This window comes from Chiloscyllium plagiosum, unplaced genomic scaffold (genome assembly GCF_037043375.1).
Source record: "Chiloscyllium plagiosum isolate Xiang-an unplaced genomic scaffold, Cpla_swu_hap1 HiC_scaffold_3, whole genome shotgun sequence".
Lineage (NCBI taxonomy): Eukaryota > Metazoa > Chordata > Chondrichthyes > Orectolobiformes > Hemiscylliidae > Chiloscyllium > Chiloscyllium plagiosum.
Window position 1 is genome coordinate 104,512,440 of NW_028270141.1, and position 22,221 is coordinate 104,534,660.

The following is a 22,221-nucleotide window of genomic DNA, read 5'->3' on the forward strand; positions in this document are numbered from 1 at the left end:
GTTAGCATACAAGTTCAAAGGATATTAGGGAAGGCAAATGGAATGTTGGCCTTCATTTCAAAGGGAATAGAATACAGAAATAGGGAAATCTTGTTAAACTTATACAAGGCACGAGTCAGACCACAGCTGGAATACTGTGAACTGTTTTGAGCTCCTTACCTAAAGAAAGATATACTGGTATTGAAAGCAGTTGAGAGAAGGCTCATCCAGGACTGTCTTACAAGGAGAAGTTGAGTACTTTGGGCCTGTACTGATTGGAGTTGACAAGAATTGAAGCATTCAAGATTTTTAAGGAACTTGACAGGGTAAATGTGTAAAGTTGTTTCCCCTTGTGGGAGAGTTTAGGAGTAGGACATAATCATAGAATAAGGGTTCCCACACTTAAGGCAGAAACATGGAGGAATTTCTTCTCTCGGACGGTAATGACTTTACCGCAGAAGGCTGTCAGGATGTTAAGTATAGGCATTTCTTCTAGTTGCATCCCCATGTGATCCTAAGCTATACAAAAATCGCCACAATACAACTAACATGTAACATGTTGGCGATGTAATCACATTATAGCCAACACACATTTTAAAAGTTTGAGTTTTAGAAACAGCCTTCCATATTCACCCAATTGTGTTACAGCCAATTTGCGTTAATGAAAGAGGTATTGTAGCAGAAGTGATTGTATATTCAAGGCTAAGGTAAACAGATTTTTAATCTGGAAGGGAATCAATGGATCTGGGGAAAAATCAGCAAAGTGGAGTTGAGGATGATAAAATCAGCCATGTTCTTATTAATACTGAAGAAGACTTGATGGGCTGACTGGTCTACCTGTGCTCCCAAATTTTATGGTCTCATGGTATTGTGTCTCTTCAATATCCACTGAAACTCTCAATCATACTTTTGTTCTGTCTGGATGCGACTGCCCAATACTTCCCCAAACTCTGTTGACTGTACCTTTGTCCGGACCAAGTTTTGCTCACACATCCCCCCTATAAAGTTATATGCCTCTGATGTAAAATCAAGTGTAAATCACTTGATGGCCTTGTACCTTCCTACCTCTGTCACCTCCCCCAACTCTAAACTGCAACCAGCCAAATCCAAGATTGATCTGACTCTCATTTTTTATGCTTATTCTATCCTTTCACCCACCATTGGTGACATGTGCCTCCAATTGTCCAGGCTCTAAGTTTGTAGAATTCTCCATAACATCCTCTTGTTTCTCTATTCCTCACTTTTCTGAGGCCAGGAAGGAAATGACAAAGTATGTTGAATGGGAAGGAGGTTAATAATTGGGTAGAAACGTCAGGAAAAGAAGACGTGGTATTTCTGCTTAGACGGAGTCAACAACAAGTGCTTTGATGGCCTTTGGACAATGCCAAAAGAGGCAAGAGGCAATTAGTCAATTGAAATTCAAGCCAGGGTCAGCAGCAGGAGGAGTAGAAAATCTGAGAAGTAGTGATGAATTGAATTGTGGCCAAATAAATAAGTAGAAGCAAAGGTGACGTAACTAGATAACAGGAAAGGGAGGAGACAGGAGAGGAAGACCCACGAAAAAAGAAGTATAAACAAAGTTTGAAGTTATTCATTAGGCTTGATTGGCAGCCAGAATGCATGGCCAAGTGGACACAAAGGGAACTTGGTTAATATGGACATTGTGGAGATTAGAAAATACACCCCTTAGTCATAAATTTACTTTTCCTATTAGTCCAAATGCCTTTTATCAAATGGATCATGAAGTTGTTACACTTAGTACCTTCATATTGTAATACCTAATTAAACAACTTTCTGACCACTGGTATCACTGGATCAACAACCTCACCAAACAAAGGCTGAGAACTGCCACAAAGCTACATCCATTTCCTGACCATAAGTACAATAGAAATGGAGGTAATTCTTTGTCCTAGACTCATCAAACTCAATGCCACATTCAATTGCAAGCTCAACTTCAAACTTCACTCCAGTCCAGTGTACCGTGAAAAAACAATTTCAATCCCAGCAGTATCACTAGCCTGTGTCCTTAAAATCATTGGAGTCAGCACCAATGCTGTCATCATCTGCAGATTCAGTTTCACCATGTCTCTCCCCCATCAGCTTCCACCACAAAAAAATTTAGTAAATTGTGCTGAGCCCTACCTCCTACTACTATGGCCTACTGCATCCTTTCTCATCTTTAAACCAACGTCAACATCCCAACTCCCTCTAAACTATTGATTTTAAAATCCTCACTGGCATTTTGACTTTCTCCATAAACTTACTAATGAAATGTCCTCCAGCTCTACATACCAGCACACATTCTCCAATAATTTGAGTCTGAACAAATTTCTAATTGCCATCTTTCAGTTACATCATCAACATTACAGCCATTAAACCATCAGAGTTAGGTTTTCTCAATTCCCTCCTAATATCTGTGCCTTAGATCTTCTCCAACAACTTCTTCCTGCCTCTTTGATGTTCATCTTGATAATCTCCCAGCAAACATTGCCCAAGTCTTGTCTGATGCCTAAAATGTTCTATTTGTAAATTGTCTCGAGTTTTGTTGCATTAAAATGGACATTTTTGCCTTTAAATACTAATGTTTGCTTTTGTTCACTTTGGGAAACCTTCAAGGATGGAGGAAAATTTTGCTGGCAATAGGTGAAATCTTCCCAGCCTTGCAAAGATGGCTTGAAGACTGACCCAGGAACAATATCAGAAATGATGGTGTTAGCTTGTTCTCATCTCTGGGTGACCATGCCAAGGAGGGGTTAATTGAGCACCAACTATGTGCCTAGCAGTAGAGTATAGCCAATTAGTCCAATTGAACCACTAGTGAGGGAAGGGTGAGGATTCCATTGGGATCTTCCTGTCTGCAGAGAGAACTCCCTCTGAGTTTACAGCCTGATCTAAAGGCACAATTTGATATATACATGAGTACAATCTAATTCCCATTTCAAGAACATGACTGCATGGCGACAAAGACTAGGAATTGAACAGACAAGAATGGAAAGGAGGTGGTGTGCACTAATAATAAGAGACAGGATCAGTATATTAGTTAAGGCAGGATCACAGATTAGAAGAACAATGTGTGGAATCTGTTTGAATGGAACTGAGAAACAGTAAGGGGGCAGCAAATTTATAGGCCACCACATAGTAGCGATAGTGTGGGACATGCTATTAATCAGCAGATAAGAGAAACATGCAGTGTAGGTGACACAGTTATCAAGGATAACTTAAATTTGCACATGGGCTGAATAAAGCAGTTAAGCCCAAAAGCTGTGGAGATTGTTTCTGCAGGGTGTTACGGATGGTTTTCTATGAAGAACCAACTAGAGAACATGCTATTTTAGGTCCAATATTATGTAATGAAAAGGAATAAATAATGATCTTCTTGAGAAATAACCTGGCAAAAATTGACCATAGGATAACAGAATTTTATATTAGGTCCAAAAATCTGTTCTGGGTCCTCTTTTCTTTGTCATTTATACAAATGATTTAGATGAGAATGTAGAAGGCATGGTTTGTAAGTTTGTGGACGACACCAAAATTGATGGCTTAGTACATAGTGAAGAAGGTTTTCTAAGAATACAAAGGGATTTTGATCAAATGGGTTAATGGGCTGAAAAATGGCAGATGGAGGTTAATTTGGATAAATACAAGGTATTACATTTTAGTAACGACAAACAAGGGTAGGACTTATACAATGAATGGTAGGGTCTTGGATGCTGTTGTAGAACAGAGGGACCTAGGGTTTCAGGTACATACTTCTTTAAAGTTTGTGTTATATATAGACAGGGTGGTTAAAAAGGCACTTAGCATGTTGCCTTCATTGCTCAGACCTTTGAGTATAGGAGTTGGGAAGTCATGCTGAGGTTGTACAAGAATTGGTGAGGCCTTTTCTGGAGCACTGTGTCCAGTTTAGGTTCCCCAGTTATAGGAAGGATATTATTAAACTAGAGAGGGTTCAGAAGAGATTTACCAGGATGTTGCTGAGTGTGGAAGATCCGAGTTATAAAGAAAGGCTGGATAGGCTGGGATGTTTTTCACTGGAGCGCAGGAGGTTGAGAGGTGACCTGAAAGAAGTTTATAAAATAATGAGGGATATACATATAATTAATGGTAGCTGTCTTTTCCCTAGGATGGGGGGATTTCAAGGCTGAGGGGCACATTTTTAAGGTGAGAGGAGAGAGATTTAAAAAAGACATGGGGGCAACCTATTTTAGACAGAGGGTAGTTCTTGTGTGAAATGAACTTCATGAGGAAGTGGTGGATGTAGGTACAATGGCAATGTTTAAAAGACATTTGGATAAGTGCATGAATAGGAAAGGTTTGGAGGGATATGAACCAGGAGCAGGCAGGTGGAACTAATTTGGTTTGGGATTATATTCGACATGGACTGGTTGGACCGAAGAGTCAGTTCCTGTGCTGTACAACTCTATGTCTCTCTGAGGTAGTTCACTCTGAAAGGAGGGTGTTAAATTTGAATAAGGGAAACTATGAAGGCATGAGGCACAAATTGACTGAAGTAGATCGGAAAATAGATTAAAAGGCCTGACTGTACATAGGCAATGGATAATCTTTAAAGAACTATTACATAACTCACAGCAACTATACATTCCTTCAAGATGCAAAATGTCACAAAAGGTCGGTCAGTTGTGGCAAAGGAAGCTCAAGATTGTAAAACATTAAAAGAAAAGGTCTTAAAAGTTCCCAGAAATAGCAGTAATTCTAAGGACTGGGAGATTTATAGAATACAACAAAAAATGTCCAAGAAAAAAATAAAAAAGGGAAAATAGAATATGAATGCAATGAAGCAAAACATATAAATAGACTGTAAAAGCTTTTATATCGATATGTAAAAAGGAAAATGTTTGGTTAAGTCCATTATAGGCATCGTCAGGAGAATTTATAAGGTGGAATATGGAAATGGCAGAGAAGAGAGTTTTTAATGAGTGAGATACCAGGAATTTCCCAGAGATTTCTTAGAGATCTAAGTGGCAAGAGAGAATGAGGAATTGAAGGAACGCTGTACTGGCAAAATGAAAGGGGCTGAAAGTTAATGCATCCTCAAGACTTGAGGATCTTCATCCCAATGTGTTGATGGAAGTGGCTATACAGATCAAAGATACATTGGTAGTCATCTTTGCAAATTCTCAGATTCTGCAATGATTTCTGTGGATTGGAAGGTAGCACACTTAAAAAGGGAGTGAGAAAGTAAACAGAACCTCAAACCTGTTAGCCTCACCTCAGTAGTAACGTAATTGCTAGAATTTAGAATGCTAGAAAGGATGGATATTTGGACACATGGTTGATAATGACTTGATTGTACATAATCAGCATGTATTTATGATTGGGCAATCATGTTTGATGAGCTTGTTATAGTTTTTTGACAATGTTACTAATAAAACTAATAAAGGAGAGCCAATGGGTGTAATATACTTAGAATTCCAGAAATAATGTATTGGTGTGGATAAATGATTATCTAACAGAGGGTAAAGAGAGAGTAGAAATAAATGGATCATTCTCACATTGGACAGCTGTGACTAGTGAGGTACTGGAAGGGTCAGTATTTGGGTTTCGTCTGTAAACAAAATATATTAATGATTTGGAGTTGGGGAACCAAATGTTATATTTCTAAATTTGCAGATGATACAAAACTAAGTGGGAATGCGTGTTGTGAGAAATATATAAAGTGGCTTCAGGATAATTTCGACAGGCTTAGTGAATGGGCAAGAACATGGTAGATGAAATACAATGTGGAAAAATGTGAGGTTATCCACTGTGTTATGAGAAACAGATGAACACAATATTTCTTAAATGATAGGAGGTAGGAAAGTGTAGATGTTCAAAATGTTCTAAGTGCCCTAATCAATAAGCCACTGAAGACTGATATACAGGTCCAACAAACTATTAGGAAAGCAAATGGAAGGTTAGCTTTTTTTGCAAGAGGACTTGAGCACAGGAATAGCAAGGTGTTGCTTTAATTGTCAAGGAGCTTGGCTAGATCATACCTGAAGTACCATGTGTAATTTTGGTTTCATTATCTCAAGAAAGATATTATTGCCATAGAGGTCGCCCAGCAAACCTTCACCAGAGTTGTTCCTGCAATAGTGCAATTGCCCTATAAAGACAGATTGGGCAAACTTGGCCTGTAATCTGTTGAGTTTTGAAGAATGAGAGGTGATCTAATTGAAATGGACAAAATACATCAAGGGATAGATAGGATAGGTGCAGTTAAGATGTTTCTCCTGGTTTGGGCATCCATATCCGGGAACACAATTTAACAACAAGAGCAATTGCACTCAGGTATGAGATGAGGAGGAAGTTTTTTACTCAAATAATTGTGAACCTTTGGAACTCTCTACTGCTGAGGGCAATAGAAGTTCTGTCTTTGCATATATTTAAGGTAGAAATTAATAGATCTCTGATAATCAAGTTTATAGAGATGGGGTGGGTAAAAGGTATTGAATGGTTTGATCAGCCATGATCATATTGAATGGCAGAACAGGGTCACCAGGCTGAATGAACACAGCAAGCCAGGCAGCATCAGGAGATGGATAAGTTGATGTTTCAGTTGTAACCCTTCTATACCTGAAACGTCGATCTCCACCTCCTGATGTTGCCTAGCTTGCTGCGTTCTTCCAACCTCCTGCTAGTCTACCTTGGATTCCAGCATCTGCAGTTTTTCTGGTCTCTCACCAGGCTGCATGGCCAATGTGTGTTCCTATGTTCCCATGTATCATTGGAATCTTACACTCTACATATTGCACCCAAGTGTGGGAAGAGACCATTATCCACCTTCTTCTGGAATGTGCCTTTGCTAAGCTGCTCTTTATAAAAGTGTGTTACTTTGTCATGGTCTACCTTAAACATCTCCATGAAACAAAGGACACATCGAGATAAACAACTACAACTGGAGAATTATCACTCAATAAAAGGTGCTTTTTGGTCTGCCCATTCGTTTTTCTAGTGCAAAGAGTTACCTATCACTGCACGTTGTTGACTGACACATTACAGGATCCAGGACCAAATGTTGAAGGCCGTACTCAACTAAACTGTTGCAAAGGCACAATGTGGAAACACCATTATTTTAGTCTTTCTGTCATGTACATATGTTGAGGGATTGGGAACTGTGAGAATTCACACAAATCCATATGTTTGATTTGAAATTAACATTGTAAATATTGATTGTAATAGTAAATGTAATGAATCATACAGTTTTGGAAGAAACAGAGTTACTTATACTTGCCATAATGTCAATGTTAAATGGTTATGCAAAGTGCTTTCATGAAGTTTATGAAAACAACGATGTTTTGGAAAAAAGACTGGCCTTTACGTATGAGGAACCTGCCCACCATCCAAGTGGCAATTAATCAGAGGTTTTGCTCCCTGGGGATCATGCCTGGTACTCAGCACAGACTCGGCAGGGTATTGAGTGAGGAATGGTCCTGACAATAATCTGCTGGTGGAAATTTTGATCCGATTTTACATTTGAATAAATGAAAGTGCTGTTTCTTCCAAAGGTAAATTATACTGTATTAATTCACAACCTGTAGTGTGTAATGCAAAAGCTTGATTATAGGATAGGGTTCAAAAATCCTCTGCTGATCTATGAAACAAATTCAGTTTTGATTTAAAAATCGAACAAATAATACTGCCTGACAGATGCACCCGTAATGTGCCTTTTTCCCCTCCTGCAGGTCCTTCAATACCCGTGGGTGTCGATGTACAGGTAGAAAGTCTGGACAGCATCTCAGAAGTGGATATGGTAATTCATTAAATTTGCACTCTTTGTCTATGTATTCACATGCTGTGTTAAAATTATTTAATTCGAGAGGATAAATAAATTGATGGATCAGCGTGGTGACCTGATTCTCAAATTGCTGGCTTGAAGAACACAAAACACCATCTGTGGTTAGCAGAAACGTAATCTGATTATTTTGTGTCTGTCACATTTTCTCACAGGACTTTACAATGACACTATACCTGAGGCATTATTGGAAAGATGAGCGCCTTTCATTCCCAAGCACTAACAACCTGAGTATGACCTTTGATGGGAGGCTGGTCAAAAAGATCTGGGTTCCTGATATGTTCTTTGTACATTCAAAGCGATCCTTTATACATGATACAACCACAGACAACATCATGTTGCGTGTCTATCCTGATGGAAAGGTATTGTACAGTTTGAGGTAAGCAGACAAAAAGTAGCACAGTGCATGCAATAGCAACCTGCATTAAGGGAAAAAATTGTTATTCATATCACCTGTGTTTATTTTTGACAAAGGATATTTTCTTTTATAAAAATCAGATCCTATTTCAAATACAACAGGAATCCAAACATCAAATAACACATTACTTAGTAGAGTCTGTAGCAAGAAAGAATAGGTTGATTACCACTTCATGTTCTCTCTACACTTGTTCCTCAGATTTATCAACGAAAATATCTCCACTGAAATTCAGCTAGGGTGTCACATGTTCATTGGACAACATCAAATTCTTTAAATCTGTATATACTGTGCACAATTGCAGAAAATATATTTCAAAACACGACACAATTTATGCACAATTGTTGGAATTTTGTGTTCAACTTTGCAACAGAACCACAGAATTGGTACAGTGCAGAAGTAGGCCATTTGGCCCATCATGTTTGCAGCAGTTCTCCAAATTAGAATCATGACTTGGGCCACTCACCTGAATTTTTCCCATAACTGTGTACAATGTTCCAATTTAAATAATCACCTAATGCCCTCTTTAATGCTTTAGTTGAATCTGCCTACAGTACATGTCTAGGCAACACATTCCAGAAAAACAAGGTCTCTCTCTCTCTTTCCAATGCTGTGACTTTAATCACGATTCATTAGAAACCCTGTTTAAATGCAAATACTCTGGGGGTGTTGAGGAAATTACTTAGTCTAAGACTTCAAATCTTGTTTCAAGAAGCTTTATTTTTCGTGATTTCACAGGGAGGCTGCTACAGTTGTTCCACTGCCTCAGCACTCTGTTGAGCTAAACAGGCAGCCTATGCTTACACACTGATACAAACAACTTTGCTTACATTCTGCACTTTACAATAATTCAAGATAAAGATAAGCACAGTGCAGCTATTGCCTTGTTTCTCAAGGACAGAGAAGCTAATCAGCGCTAGAAGCACCCCCACTAACGAGTCTATGATATACTCCATGTATTTCATCAGATTATAATTACAGAACCTCAGTCTTTATTTCCAGCAGTATTTTCCCTCTAAAGCGAGAGGCTGACAGCCAAGATACATTTTACTTTGGAAGGATATGGCCCGGGTGCTGGCAAGTGGGACTAGATTATGTTGGGATACCTGGTCAGCAAGGACGAGTTAGACCGAAGGGTCTGTTTCCATGCTGTACATCTCTATGAGTCTATGACTCTAAATATCCCTCATGCAGCAGCATGCCAACTTCTTACTACATCCACAGGGGGAATGTTTACACTAATTCACCAGGTAGAAACTTTTGGGGTCATATGGATAGCCATTTTTAAACCCAGCCCAATATTTCCTTCCACTGACTGCAAAAACTATTGTTATTCAGAGGGAGAAGAGATCAAAACCTAACCCCTATCTTATTCTGGAAAATATGAAGGTAACAAAATTGAGGGAGGAGATGACTTGTTCATTTTGATGCAAGCCATCTGTCACACCACCTAGGATAGAGCAAGCCCCACTCTTCCAGAATTGAACATTTATTAAACCACTGAATTGTCCAATTTTATCTAAATGCTAAATTCAAGTTTAAAGAATATGCATAGCTGATCTATTTATCATTAACAAGAAAATCACTATTTATTGCAAACAGTTTTAATGAATGGAAAAAAGGAAACATGAATTGCTAACTTATAACTCTATAAATTGAACTCTAATACTTTTATAATATTTCCATACACATACAAAGAGACAGGACACAAATATCAGAAGGATATTTGTGAAGGGAACAAAAAAATTGACCACAAAGAGACTGATTAACAAGGTTAGATCTCATGGAATACAGGGAGAATCAGCCATTTGGATACAGAACTGGCTCAAAGGTAGAAGACAGAGGGTGGTGGTGGAGGGTTGTTTTTCACACTGGAGGCCTGTGACCAGTAGAGTGCTGGGCCCTCTATTTTTTGTCATTTACATAAATGATTTGGATGCGAGAACAAGAGGTACAGTTAGTAAGTTTGCAGATGACACCAAAATTGAAGGTGTAGTGGACAGTGAAGAGGGTTACCTCAGATTACAACAGGATCTGGACCAGATGGGCCAATGGGCTGAGATGTGGCAGATGGAGTTTAATTCAGATAAATGCGAGGTGCTGCATTTTGGGAAAGCAAATCTTAGCAGGACTTATACACTTAATGGTAAGGTCCTAGGAAGTGTTGCTGAACAAAGAGACCTTGGAGTGTAGGTTCATAGCTCCTTGAAAGTGGAGTCGCGGGTAGATAGGATAGTGAAGGCGGCGTTTGGTATGCTTTCCTTTATTGGTCAGAGTATTGAGTACAGGAGTTGGGAAGTCATGTTGTGGCTGTACAGAACATTGGTTAGGCCACTGTTGGAATATTGCGTGCAATTCTGGTCTCCTTCCTATCGGAAAGATGTTGTGAAACTTGAAAGGGTTCAGAAAAGATTTACAAGGATGTTGCCAGGGTTGGAGGATCTGAGCTACAGGGAGAGGCTGAACAGGCAGAGGCTGTTTTCCCTGGAGCGTCAGAGGCTGAGGGGTGACCTTATAGAGGTCTACAAAATTATGAGGGGCATGGATAGGATAAATAGACAAAGTCTTTTCCCTGGGGTCGGACAGTCCAGAACTAGAAGGCATAGGTTTAGGGTGAGAAGGGAAAGATATAAAAGAGACCTAAAGGGCAACTTTTTCACACAGAAGGTGGTACGTGTTTGGAATGACCTGCCAGAGGATGTGGTGGAGGCTGGTACAATTGCAACATTTAAGAGGCATTTAGATGGGTATATGAATAGGAAGGGTTTGGAGGGATATGAGCTGGGTGCTGGCAGGTAGAACTAGATTGGGTTGGGATATCTGGTTGGCATGGATGGGTTGGACGGAAGGGTCTGTTTCCGTCTGTACATCTCTATGACTCTAATTCTGGGTGCAGTCCAGATTATTGGCATTGATGAGCTGTTTTCCTTCAGTTCATTTCCAATTTCTTTCCACAGTTTGATGAGCTCATGAGGTTGTGGGCACACTGATTTTCAATCTTTCATTAAAGATTCAGCCTTTCAGCGTCTGATGATGGTTTTGCTCTTTTCCTTTCAAGAAGGGAATTTGCAAAGGGAGGGAGAGGAGCTGGCAGCTCAGAATTCCCTTTTACTTCTCCACTCACATAAGGAGGAGAGAGAGATTGAAGTGTTTTCTATTTCACAGGTTGGTTGTTACTGAAATATAGTCCAAACACAAAGATTTAGCCACTCACCCAGGAACCAATCAAGAAGTTGTTACTCTGTTAAGCACTCCTGGCCACACACAACTGGTCTTGGTTGAAAAAAATCAGAAGATTTTTATAGGGCAAACCTGTGGCTGAGTATGTGCCCACAGAGCGAAGGTATCTCGCATACTCCTTCATGGTTTGAATAAAAGGCTAATGTAGATAGAATCTATAATGAATTCCAGTAACTCAATTTTTAAATCTGCAATATCTTCTTCCACAGATCTTTGGTTTTAAACAATATCTTTTCCCATTTAAATGTCCACTGTTCAAAAGAATAAAAGTGATGTTTACATACTCCACTTTCAGGAGAGATGAAACGCCATTTTAAAAATGTATTTTAACACAGATATATAGTATATGGACTTCAAGAGATTTATACCCATTCATCCTCATTCATGCTGTATACAAATCTTAAACAATAATTAACATATTTCTCCTAAATTCTGAACTAAAGTCATCTTGTTTTTCCATTCTGGACAATGTGTCTGCTATCACATTATCTTCATCAGCAAACATCAACATGTTCTAATAATTTGCCTTATTTTAAACTGCAACATCTTCCATAGCCCTTTGGTTAAAAGCAATTTCTATCGTATTTTTAAGTTCACAATACAAATATCCTTGCATCAGATGGCACAGTGTGCAGCTAGTTCCCCACTAATCCAAGAGGGATGATTTTATCTTTCAATGGGAAATTGATAAGCAGGTTGGAATCTGAGTCATAAGGTTGGCTAGTTGTAAATGCCAGATCTTATTATTGTCCATTTACACATTTGCAGCATTCTGGGTAAGGTTGCAGCTAACTGGTAGAAATAAACTCAATCACTTGATGGAAACTACCCATCGACATCTCAATAGCTCTGGCAGCTGTGTCATTGGTGGGTGGGGGGGAAGGGGTGGGGGGGGGTGTGGGGGGGGCACGTTATTTACAGAATCCCCTAGGTGGGAAGTCTCATCCACTGTCAAAACCAGCAGCATTAAATTCACAGATTGGGTGAGCACAGAACTGGAAGTTGAGATTCTTTATGTTAACTGCTCACTGCTAAACATTGCTGTATTTGCATTTTAATTGAAAGCAATAGTCACAGTACTTAATATGTTGCTTGCAGGGTTACAGTAACATCAATGTGTTACATGGATTTCAGTCGTTTTCCTCTTGACACCCAGAGCTGCTCGCTGGAAATTGAGAGCTGTAAGTCAGGCATTGTGTCACATCACATCTTTAGAATTTTACTAAGATTGCTTGTAGCTACCATCTTATCACCTCAGCAGAAAATTACATAGCAAATTCATAATGTAAATTAACCTCTTCTAAATATGAAATAATTCTTTATGTTTTGAACATTGCTTAACATTGAATTAGCTGGAAGATTTGATTTAAGTAGGTGAAAGCCATAACATTGACTTTTCATATGGAAATACCAATTGTCTGAGGTAATTTTGGCAGAAAGTCCCTGAAAATCTGAAGGACAATTAGGGATGGCCAACAAATGCTGGCATCATATCAGCATCAGTCACATGCCTTAAGAAATAATATAAAAAGAAATGAGGATGGGTGAGGCTCCTGCCAAATTCAAAGGGGGTTCAAATTAATGATTCCCTGAGGTAAAGTGAGTGCTGAGGGACTTTCAACTGGAACGTCAGTAGGTCACCAGTAGTGGCCATCCCTGTAACTGTTATGAGGCCATAGATGTCACTTTACATGTTGGAGTGAAGAGGAACTGGAATGGCCCATCAGAGTCCCATATGGAATATCTAGACCTCCACGACCTCAAGTAGCCTCCTTTCCAGCACAGAGCCACTGGGTTTGTTTATAAATCTTAAACAATCATTATCATATTTCTTTTAAATTTTTAACTTAGTCATCAATCTTTTCCCATTCTGGACAATGTGTCTGCCATTGCATCATCTTCACCAGCCAATGTGAGCGAATTCAGTAATTTGTCTTATGTTAAACTGCAACATTATCCATAGCTTCTTGGTTAAAAGCAGAATCACATTTTAAAATGCATAAGACAAAAATCCTTGCATCAGACAGAACAGTTTTTGCAGTCTCCTGAAGATTTACTTTATCACTGGCTGCTTTCATTTGTTGCCAGCAAATTGGGTTCTGTGCTGCCCAATCTTTATACCAGACAGACACTGCTTTATATGCAAAACAGGCAAGCAGCCAACTGATGTCACCTAAATGAGCCTGGACATTAAAATCTGAAGGCCATTTGACTCAAACTGAAATGCTGTTTGCTCCCACCAGGTTTTCCCTGGGAGTAAAACACAGGCCCCTCTGCCAATTATGTTTGAAGTCAATGACACACTTTGTAATATTTCTTTTCATAAGATTTTGACAAATGTTAATTTCTGAATAAGTGGATTTAACTTCATGTTTTAAAATGTTAGCTGTTATTCAAACTTTATTTTCTAATATAAAAGCAAATGTTGAAAATCTGAAATGAAAACAGAAACTACTGGAGAAACTCAGCAAATCTGGCAGCATCTTTGGAAAGAGAAACAGAATTAACTTTGCAAGACAAATAACTCCTCTTTGGACTCAAATTGCTAATTCAGCTTCTCTCTGTACAGATGCTGCTAGGCTGCACTTTTTGTTTCTATTTTCTAATATTTACTTGTCAATGCATTCACTAGAATAGTAATATGGAAACTTTAAGGGTTGATATTATAAATGGAACCTATTAATTCCAACTGTCACAATATTTTAGAGTTATTTAGTTAGCAAGATAGTACTGTACCCATGATAGCTCTTTTAAGGAAATGTAATCAGCCCATTCTCCCCACTATATCTTATTAGACTTGTATGTTTATTTTCCTGGAGTTCCCACCCAATTCTGAAAGATATTACAAAATCCACTTCCACAAACTTACCCAAAACCATAAATCCATGTCTAATCATTTCATCAACTGAATAGAACGACTCTTTATTGCTTGCCTTATCGAAACGTGTGAAAATCTATACACATCTTCCAAATTTCCCCTCAACATCCTTTACTTCAAAGAGAACAAACCCAACTTCTTCAAGTAAACTTATAGCTAAAATCCTTGGAACCATTCTGGTCAACCTCCTCTGCATGTTTTCAAGAATCCTAAATTCCTTCCTAAAGTGTGGAGACCAGAACTGGATGCTTTATTCTAGTTGTGGCCTCAGTAAAGTAAATGACATTGTGGGTCTACTTGCAACACATGGACTGCAACTATTCAGGAAGGCAGCTCACTCCCATCTTCTCAAGGGTAACAAGGGATAGGCAAAAAATATTGGTCCGGTCAGTGACACTCACATCATCTGAATGATTTTTAAAACAGGTTCAGCTTAACTTTTCTCATTTTGTCCTTGATTCCTGTATTTATGAAGTGCAAAATCTCATATACCTTGCTAACTGCTTTCATTTCATAAAATATATTTCAAGACTTTGTTCTTACTGCGTCGTCTGCCATTGCATCTACTAAATTGTGAATTACTCACTATATTGCAAAGTTGTATTCTGATGTGTCTTTGTTAGCTTTTTAATAAATCCATTCACTGGATGTGAGGATCACCTGCAAGGCCAATATTTAGAACATAGAAAAGTACAGCATAGAACAGGCCCTTTGGTCCACGATGTTGTGCTGAGATTTAATCCTAATGTAAAATATAGTAACTTAACCTACACACCCCTCAGCTCACTGCTATCCATGTGCATGTCCAGCAGTCGCTTAAATATCCCCAATTACTCTGCTTCCACCACTACAGCTGGCAACGCATTCCATGCATTCACAACTCTCTGCGTAAAGAATCTACCTCCGATGTCTCCTTTATACCTTCCTCCTAATATCTTCAAACTATGACTTCTCGTACCAGTCAATCCTGCCCTGGGGAAAAGTCTCTGGCTATTGACTCTATCTTTTCCTCTCATTATTTTGTACACCTTGATCAGGTCTCCTCTCTTCCTCTTTCTCTCCAGAGAGAAAAGTCCAAGCTTATTCAACCTTTCTTCATAAGGCAAGCCCTCCAGTCCAGGCAGCATCCTGGTAAACCTTCTTTGCACCCTCTCCAAAGCCTCTGTATCTTTCCTATAGTAGTTTCCTACAGAACTGTACACAATATTCCAAGTGTGATCTCACCAGGGACTTGTACAGCTGCAGCAAAACCTCGCGGCTCTTAAACTCGATCCCCCTGTTAATGAAAGCCAAAACACCATATGCTTTTTGAACAACCCTATCCACTTGGGTGGTAACTTTGAGGGATCTATGAACTTGCACACCCAGATCCCTCTGTTCCTCCACACTGCCAAGAATCCTGTCTTTAATCCTATATTCAGCCTTCGAGTTCGACCTTCCAAAATGCATCACTTCGCATTTACCCAGGTTGAACTCTATCTGCCATTTCTCAGCCCAGCTCTGCATCCTGTCTATGTCTATTTATTGACCATCCCTTATTATCTTTAGGAAAATTAGGGTAAGTCTTTGAACTACTGCGATCCACCTAATATGAATACAACTCCAGTACAATGCAGGAGGGAGTTCCAGTTTTTTGACGCAGCAACAGTGAATGAGTGGGGATTTTGTTCCAAGTCAGGATGATGTGTGGCTTAAATGAGAACTTTTATGTGGTGGTGATCCCATGAATCTGCTGTCTTTGTCCTTCCAGATGATAGAGCTTGTGAGTTGCTGCAATGCAGCTTGTAGACGGTAAACTGTGCTGGAGAGAGTGATTGTTTAAAGTGGTGTTTGGGTGCATCTTAAATGGGTTATTTTATCCTGGGCGGTGTTGATGTTCTTAAGTGTTGTTGAATCTACATTCCTATAGGCAAGTGGACAGAATTCTAGACATTTCAGACTGCTGACTTGTAGATAGCAATCAGGCATCACGGACTCAGGAAGGGATTTGCTCACTGCGGCATTCCCAGCCCCTGACTTGCTATATTAGCCATGGTATTTATGTGTCTAGTCCAGTTAATTTTCTGATCAATGGTGTGTTTTTAGTTTCCATTGAGAATTTATTACATCTATACATCTCATCACATGTATAGTTACCTCAGCATTGCATGAATTATTTAATTAAACCCCTTCTTATCTAACCAAGCTACTAAACGACATTGTCTCTGTTCTCTTCAGATGCTTACACTGATGATGACCTCATGCTGTACTGGAAGAGTGGTAATAACTCATTAACGACAGATGAAAAGATTTCTCTATCTCAGTTCATGATACAAGAATTTCGCACAACCACAAAGCTGGCCTTTTATAGTAGTACAGGTCATACACTTTCTTTTCAACTGTTCTTATTTTCAATTCATATTTTAATTTGCTTATTTTGTTATTTAAGTCAAAATGATTACCATCTTGGATACTTGCTGAATCTGCACATTTGATATTGTTTTGCCCAAAAATGTGTGACAGGCGTTGTTCTGTACTCTTTTGAAAGCCACATTGTTTAAAATTATAGAATGGCGGACAAACCTTTTTGCAATGCATGTATTTTTCTACTGTCATCTTAATAGGTTATTTTACTCAGGTTAAACTGAAAATGCTATTTATGAAATCCCCTTTTGACAGCATTGCTGCATTAATGTAACATAATAATGATTATTTATCTCCTATGTCAACCCACAGGTTGGTACAATCGCCTGTACATCAATTTTACACTGCATCGCCACATTTTCTTCTTTTTGCTGCAGACCTATTTTCCAGCGACTCTGATGGTCATGTTGTCCTGGGTATCATTCTGGATTGATCGCCGAGCGGTCCCTGCACGTGTTCCATTGGGTGAGATAAAGAAAACCAAAGCTACATCAACATGGCTTTGTGCATGGGAAATTGCATCGCACAAACTTGATTGAGTTTTTTTGAAGAAGTAACAAAGAGGATTGATGAGGGAAGAGTGATAGATGTGATCTATATGGACTTCAGTAAGGTGTTCGACAAGGTTCCCCATGGGAGACTGGTTAGCAAGGTTAGATCTCATTGAATACAGGGAGAACTAGACATTTGGATACAGAACTGGCTCAAAGGTAGAAAAGAGAGGGTGATGGTAGAGAGTAGTTTTTCAGACTGGGGACCTGTGACCAGTGGAGTGCCACAAGGATCAATGCTGGGTCCACTACTTTTCACAATTTATGTAAATGATTTGGATGTGAGCATAAGAGGAAGTTTGCAGATGACACCAAAATTGGAGGTGTAGTGGACAGCGAAGAAGGTTACCTCAGTTTACAACAGGATCTTGACCAGATGGGTCAATGGGCTGAGAAGTGGCAGATGGAGTTTAATTTAGATAAATGGGAAAGCAAATCTTAGCAGGACTTATACACTTAATGGTAAGGTCCTAGGGAGTGTTGCTGAACAAAGAGACATTGGAGGGCAGGTAGATAGGATAGTGAACAATTCATTTGGTATGACTTCCGTTATTGGTCAGAGTATTGAGTACAGGACATTGGTTAGGCTGCTAATATCGAAGCAATTCTGGTCTCCTTCCCATCGGAAAGATATTGTGAAACTTGAAAGATTTCAAAGTTTGTGCAAAGATTTGTAGCAACAACTTGCAAGATTTATAAGGATGTTGCCAGGGTTGGAAGATTTGAGCTATAGGGAGAGGTTGAATAGGTTAGGGCTGTTTTCCCTGGAGTGTCGGAGGCTGAGGGGTGACCTTATAGAGATTTATAAAATCATGAAGGGCATGGATAGGATAAATAGAGAAGATTTTTTTTCCCCTGTGGTGGGGGAGTCCAGAACTAGAGGACATAGGTTTAGGGTGAGAGGGGAAAGATCTAAAAGAGACCTAAGGGGCAATGTTTTCACGCAGAGGGTGGTACATGCATGGAATGAGCTGCCAGAGGAAGTGGTGGAGGCTAATACAATTGCAACATTGGAAAGGCATTTGAATGGATATATGAATAGGAAGGGTTTGGTGGGATATGGCCCAAGTGCTGGCAGGTAGAACTAGATTGGGTTGAGATAGCTGACCGGCATGGATGAGTTGGACAAAAGGGTCTGTTTCCATACTGTACATCTCTATGACTCTAATAAGATGCAATAAAACTTTGTGCAAGCATAAACGGAAGTGCTAAGAGGAAGGCAGGTAAAACTGTTAGTGTCTGTTTGACACTGGAGCTAGGGTGATCTTTCCGTCCATGGTCTGTTACTTGCAAACAATGTTTCTGGGTAGTTTGTTCCCTTGTACCTCCATAGCTCCAGGTCCTTTTGTCTTAGGGTAGAAAGCTAGTTGGCTTGTAGTTTGTTTCCACTTTCAACATTGCATGTATCTCTCTTCAGTTAACTTGTGGCCTGTTCCATCTTTTTTTTCAAATTCTTACACAACTGCTGTTGTCATTGTTACATCATGACATATACATCACTACCTCATTACTGCTTCCCCAACACATCCTCTCAACCTTTCAAATAACACCTTTAAACTATTTCCTTAAACTATTTATTTTGCCATCATTTCCCTACAATGTCCAAGCTTCAAATGTCAAGCCAATTTTCTGAATTTATTGTGCATAGATTGAGAACAGCATCCTCTATCATTGTAGAATTGTATAATTTGTCCATCCTGTTGAATATAGTTACATAGTTGCAGGGCAATATTTGCTGATGCATGTTCAATTTTCCCAAATGTTACCCGCTATAACAATACTGCAGTGATTAATTGCTTAATTACAAACTTTTCTCCAATTATTACCATTATTCTTTCTATTTACTTCATTGTGCTTACTTATGGTCATTGTCCTCTTGTCTTTGCTCCGTCCAAGATTTTCTATCAATTCATATCTTTATTTAATTCTTTTCATTTCCCTGGATCTGAGGACTGTGCATCTGCCTCAGTTTTCAATTCCTTCTGTAATCTAAAAGATTTGCAGCCCAAGTTTTCTTCCAATTCTTCTTAAGTTAGTTTATATCCAACTTCATTTTGTTTTACATCATCAAAGTTATCTTGATCCTTCTTTCGAATTATGTTTAAAGCAAAGCTAGTAGATAACTGAATATATTTGCATCAATGCAACAATCTATCATTAAATTTTTGCAAGCTCATGTATACTGAATTGTGTCATTTTATAGTACAACTTTTCTCTCTATAATTCCAGGTATAACGACAGTTCTAACAATGTCCACTATTATCACGGGTGTGAATGCTTCAATGCCAAGGGTTTCGTATATTAAAGCTGTGGACATTTACCTGTGGGTTAGTTTTGTGTTTGTCTTTCTCTCAGTGCTGGAGTATGCAGCTGTGAATTACCTAACCACAGTACAAGAGAGGAAAGAAAGAAAGCTTCGGGAAAAGGTGAGAAAATGATGTACTTGTGTACAACTTTTGTTTTGTATCCTGGAATCAATATATTGGTTATCTTCTGTCCACAGAGAAAGTGAGGACTGCAGATGCTGGAGATCAGAGCTGAAAAATGTGTTGCTGGAAAAGCGCAGCAGGTCAGGCAGCATCCAAGGAGCAGGAGAATCGACGTTTCGGGAAGAAGGGCTCATGCCCGAAATGTCGATTTTCCTGCTCTTTGGATGCTGCCTGACCTGCTGTGCTTTTCCAGCAATACATTTTCAGCTATCTTCTGTCCATCCCTAGTATCTTAATCCTTTGCAAGAATAATTCTTTTAGAGTATCCTTTAAACAAGGATAAAAGAGAAAGTGTTGCATTTTTAGAGAGGGTCTGATGAGAGACCCTGAAGTGTTGACTCTGTTTCTCTCCAAAGATGCTGCCTGACAATTGGGGAGTATTCTATCATACTCCTGACTTGTATCTTATAGATTGGTGGACAGGAGTGGAGTTACTCGCTACAGAGTTCCCAACCGCTGAACCGCACTTGGTTCAGATTTCCAGCATTTGTATTATTTTGCTTTTGCACTTTTTAAGAATGTCACCTCCTCTCTTGGAAAGGCCTTAAAATACTTCACCCAAATTGCCATTTTTGTTTGAGGCATTCATAGTAATTATTTGTGCACTGTAACTTGTAATAAGATAAATAAGTAATTAATGGAGTTGCCTAAAAAAGAAATCAGAAATACTCAGTAGCGCTACAGGATGTTAGGCCTTCGGTTTAATAACTCGGTAAAAACAAAATTCCCCGAGTATCCATACAAAAACATGCATTCAGATTATATGCCCCTCTGGCAAGTGGGGGATGGGATTTGTATCAACAGTCTTTTCACCCTGAGCCACAAGTGTTATAACTTGAGCTAAGTGGAAAGTAGTCTGACAACCTATGCTTGATGGGATGTTTCAAATTAAAGATTAGATAGATGTCAAAATCATTTCCTAAATTTTTATTTTTAATTGGCAATCCTTACTTCAAAATTCTTTTCTACAATTATTATTGCAACTTAAAGTAATGCATTTTTTAAAATTCTCAAATTTAAATTGCATAATGAATAGGTTCAGAAGTGAATATTACATATTTGACTTATACCAGAAATTTAAACACAGCTAACTCAAATTTTGTGCCAATGTCTTCATTGTTGCATCTCATCTTTGTCAATTTATACACCACCTTATCAAATGTCATTCATTGATCTAATTATTTTATAATAGAGAAGTATATTCATTCTGTTGCCTAAGTTGGCTACAGTTTCCAACTAAGTTCAGGGATGTAGATATGGACTTTCCTTTGGTACTCTGTAATGTGTATTCTTTATTTTATGGTCTTTTTCTGAATTTTTGACAATATTTAATCTGCTAGATGACTAGTGCTTTTTATAGAATCATATGCACAGGAAGTTATCTCATCCTTAATGGTATGCCAATCTTTTGGAAAAGCTACTATTTAATCATGGTTCCTTGTTAGTTTTCCAATGTTCTGCAAAGTATTGTTCTTTAGTTTTGATAATTAACATAAAGCTTATCGCCTTTCAGCTACCTTGCACCTGTGCAATACCACAGCCAAGACCATTAATGGTAGAACGCACATATAGTGATGGAGAAGTCAGCAACCTGGCTGAATTTGCTGGACCTGATTATATGCCACAAAATGGAGAAAAACAGGACAGAGAGCTGGTCAAGCCGCCAATTGCTGATGAGCCAACTGAAAACAAGGAAAAAATCTTAAGCAGATACATTTGGATTGACACACACATTATTGATAAATACTCCAGGCTGATATTTCCAGTTGCTTACGCTCTTTTTAATATGATATATTGGTCTATTTACACATAGAAATTTCTGCATATAGAAGGTTTTAAAGGCTTTCTTACCTCCCAATAACTCTTTGGGAGGGGAACATTTGTGTGCTTTCTAAATTCAAACTATGATGGGATCAAGTCAAAAGCACAATCAACCATATTCCATTCTTAAATACAGCAAGCAGAACAGGTTATGTGTGAGATACAACTAAGCAGTTTTGAAGTTTTTTTAATTCAAAGCCAGCTACTTGATTATGCAAAACATTGATTGTAGATGATTTGGTTTAAATCATTTTAGATGTATTTGAGATTGAGTTATTTTGTTCTGATATTTGTATAGACACATTGCTTCTTCCAATACAAGAACACTTTGAAAGTTTAAGTGTTTTCTAATATAGATGAGAAAATGTCCATTTATTCTCAACTCCTATTTTTATTAAAAACATTATTTTTAAATGAATGAATGATTTGGAGGATTGAGTGAAATAGATAATGTACTCCATGATATCGTTTACTTTTGACTCACCACACATTTTGGTCAACCATCTGCTGGTAGGCATTCACACAGCTATTGATGTAAACACTGTATGCTTCTATAATAAAGATTATCTATCTAATTATCTGGAGTAACAACACAGCAATCTAAAATTCACATCTTTGAACTGAATATTAGCAAAGAACTACAGATTAAT

The 22,221-nt window shown here is 38.6% G+C and overlaps 1 protein-coding gene across 1 annotated transcript in view; it reads left to right on the forward strand.

The window, feature by feature from the left end:
• The window catches only part of LOC122548225 (gamma-aminobutyric acid receptor subunit rho-1-like), a 46,884-nt gene extending 25,321 nt beyond the window's left edge, over positions 1-21,563 (forward strand). Inside the window, exons 4-10 of the mRNA XM_043686775.2 lie at positions 7,665-7,732; positions 7,930-8,153; positions 12,528-12,610; positions 16,525-16,665; positions 17,023-17,175; positions 19,491-19,687; positions 21,264-21,563. Coding sequence (XP_043542710.1) covers positions 7,665-7,732; positions 7,930-8,153; positions 12,528-12,610; positions 16,525-16,665; positions 17,023-17,175; positions 19,491-19,687; positions 21,264-21,563 — 1,166 coding nt within the window. The remainder of the gene's footprint in view (positions 1-7,664; positions 7,733-7,929; positions 8,154-12,527; positions 12,611-16,524; positions 16,666-17,022; positions 17,176-19,490; positions 19,688-21,263) is intronic.
• The last annotated feature ends 658 nt before the right edge of the window (positions 21,564-22,221 follow it).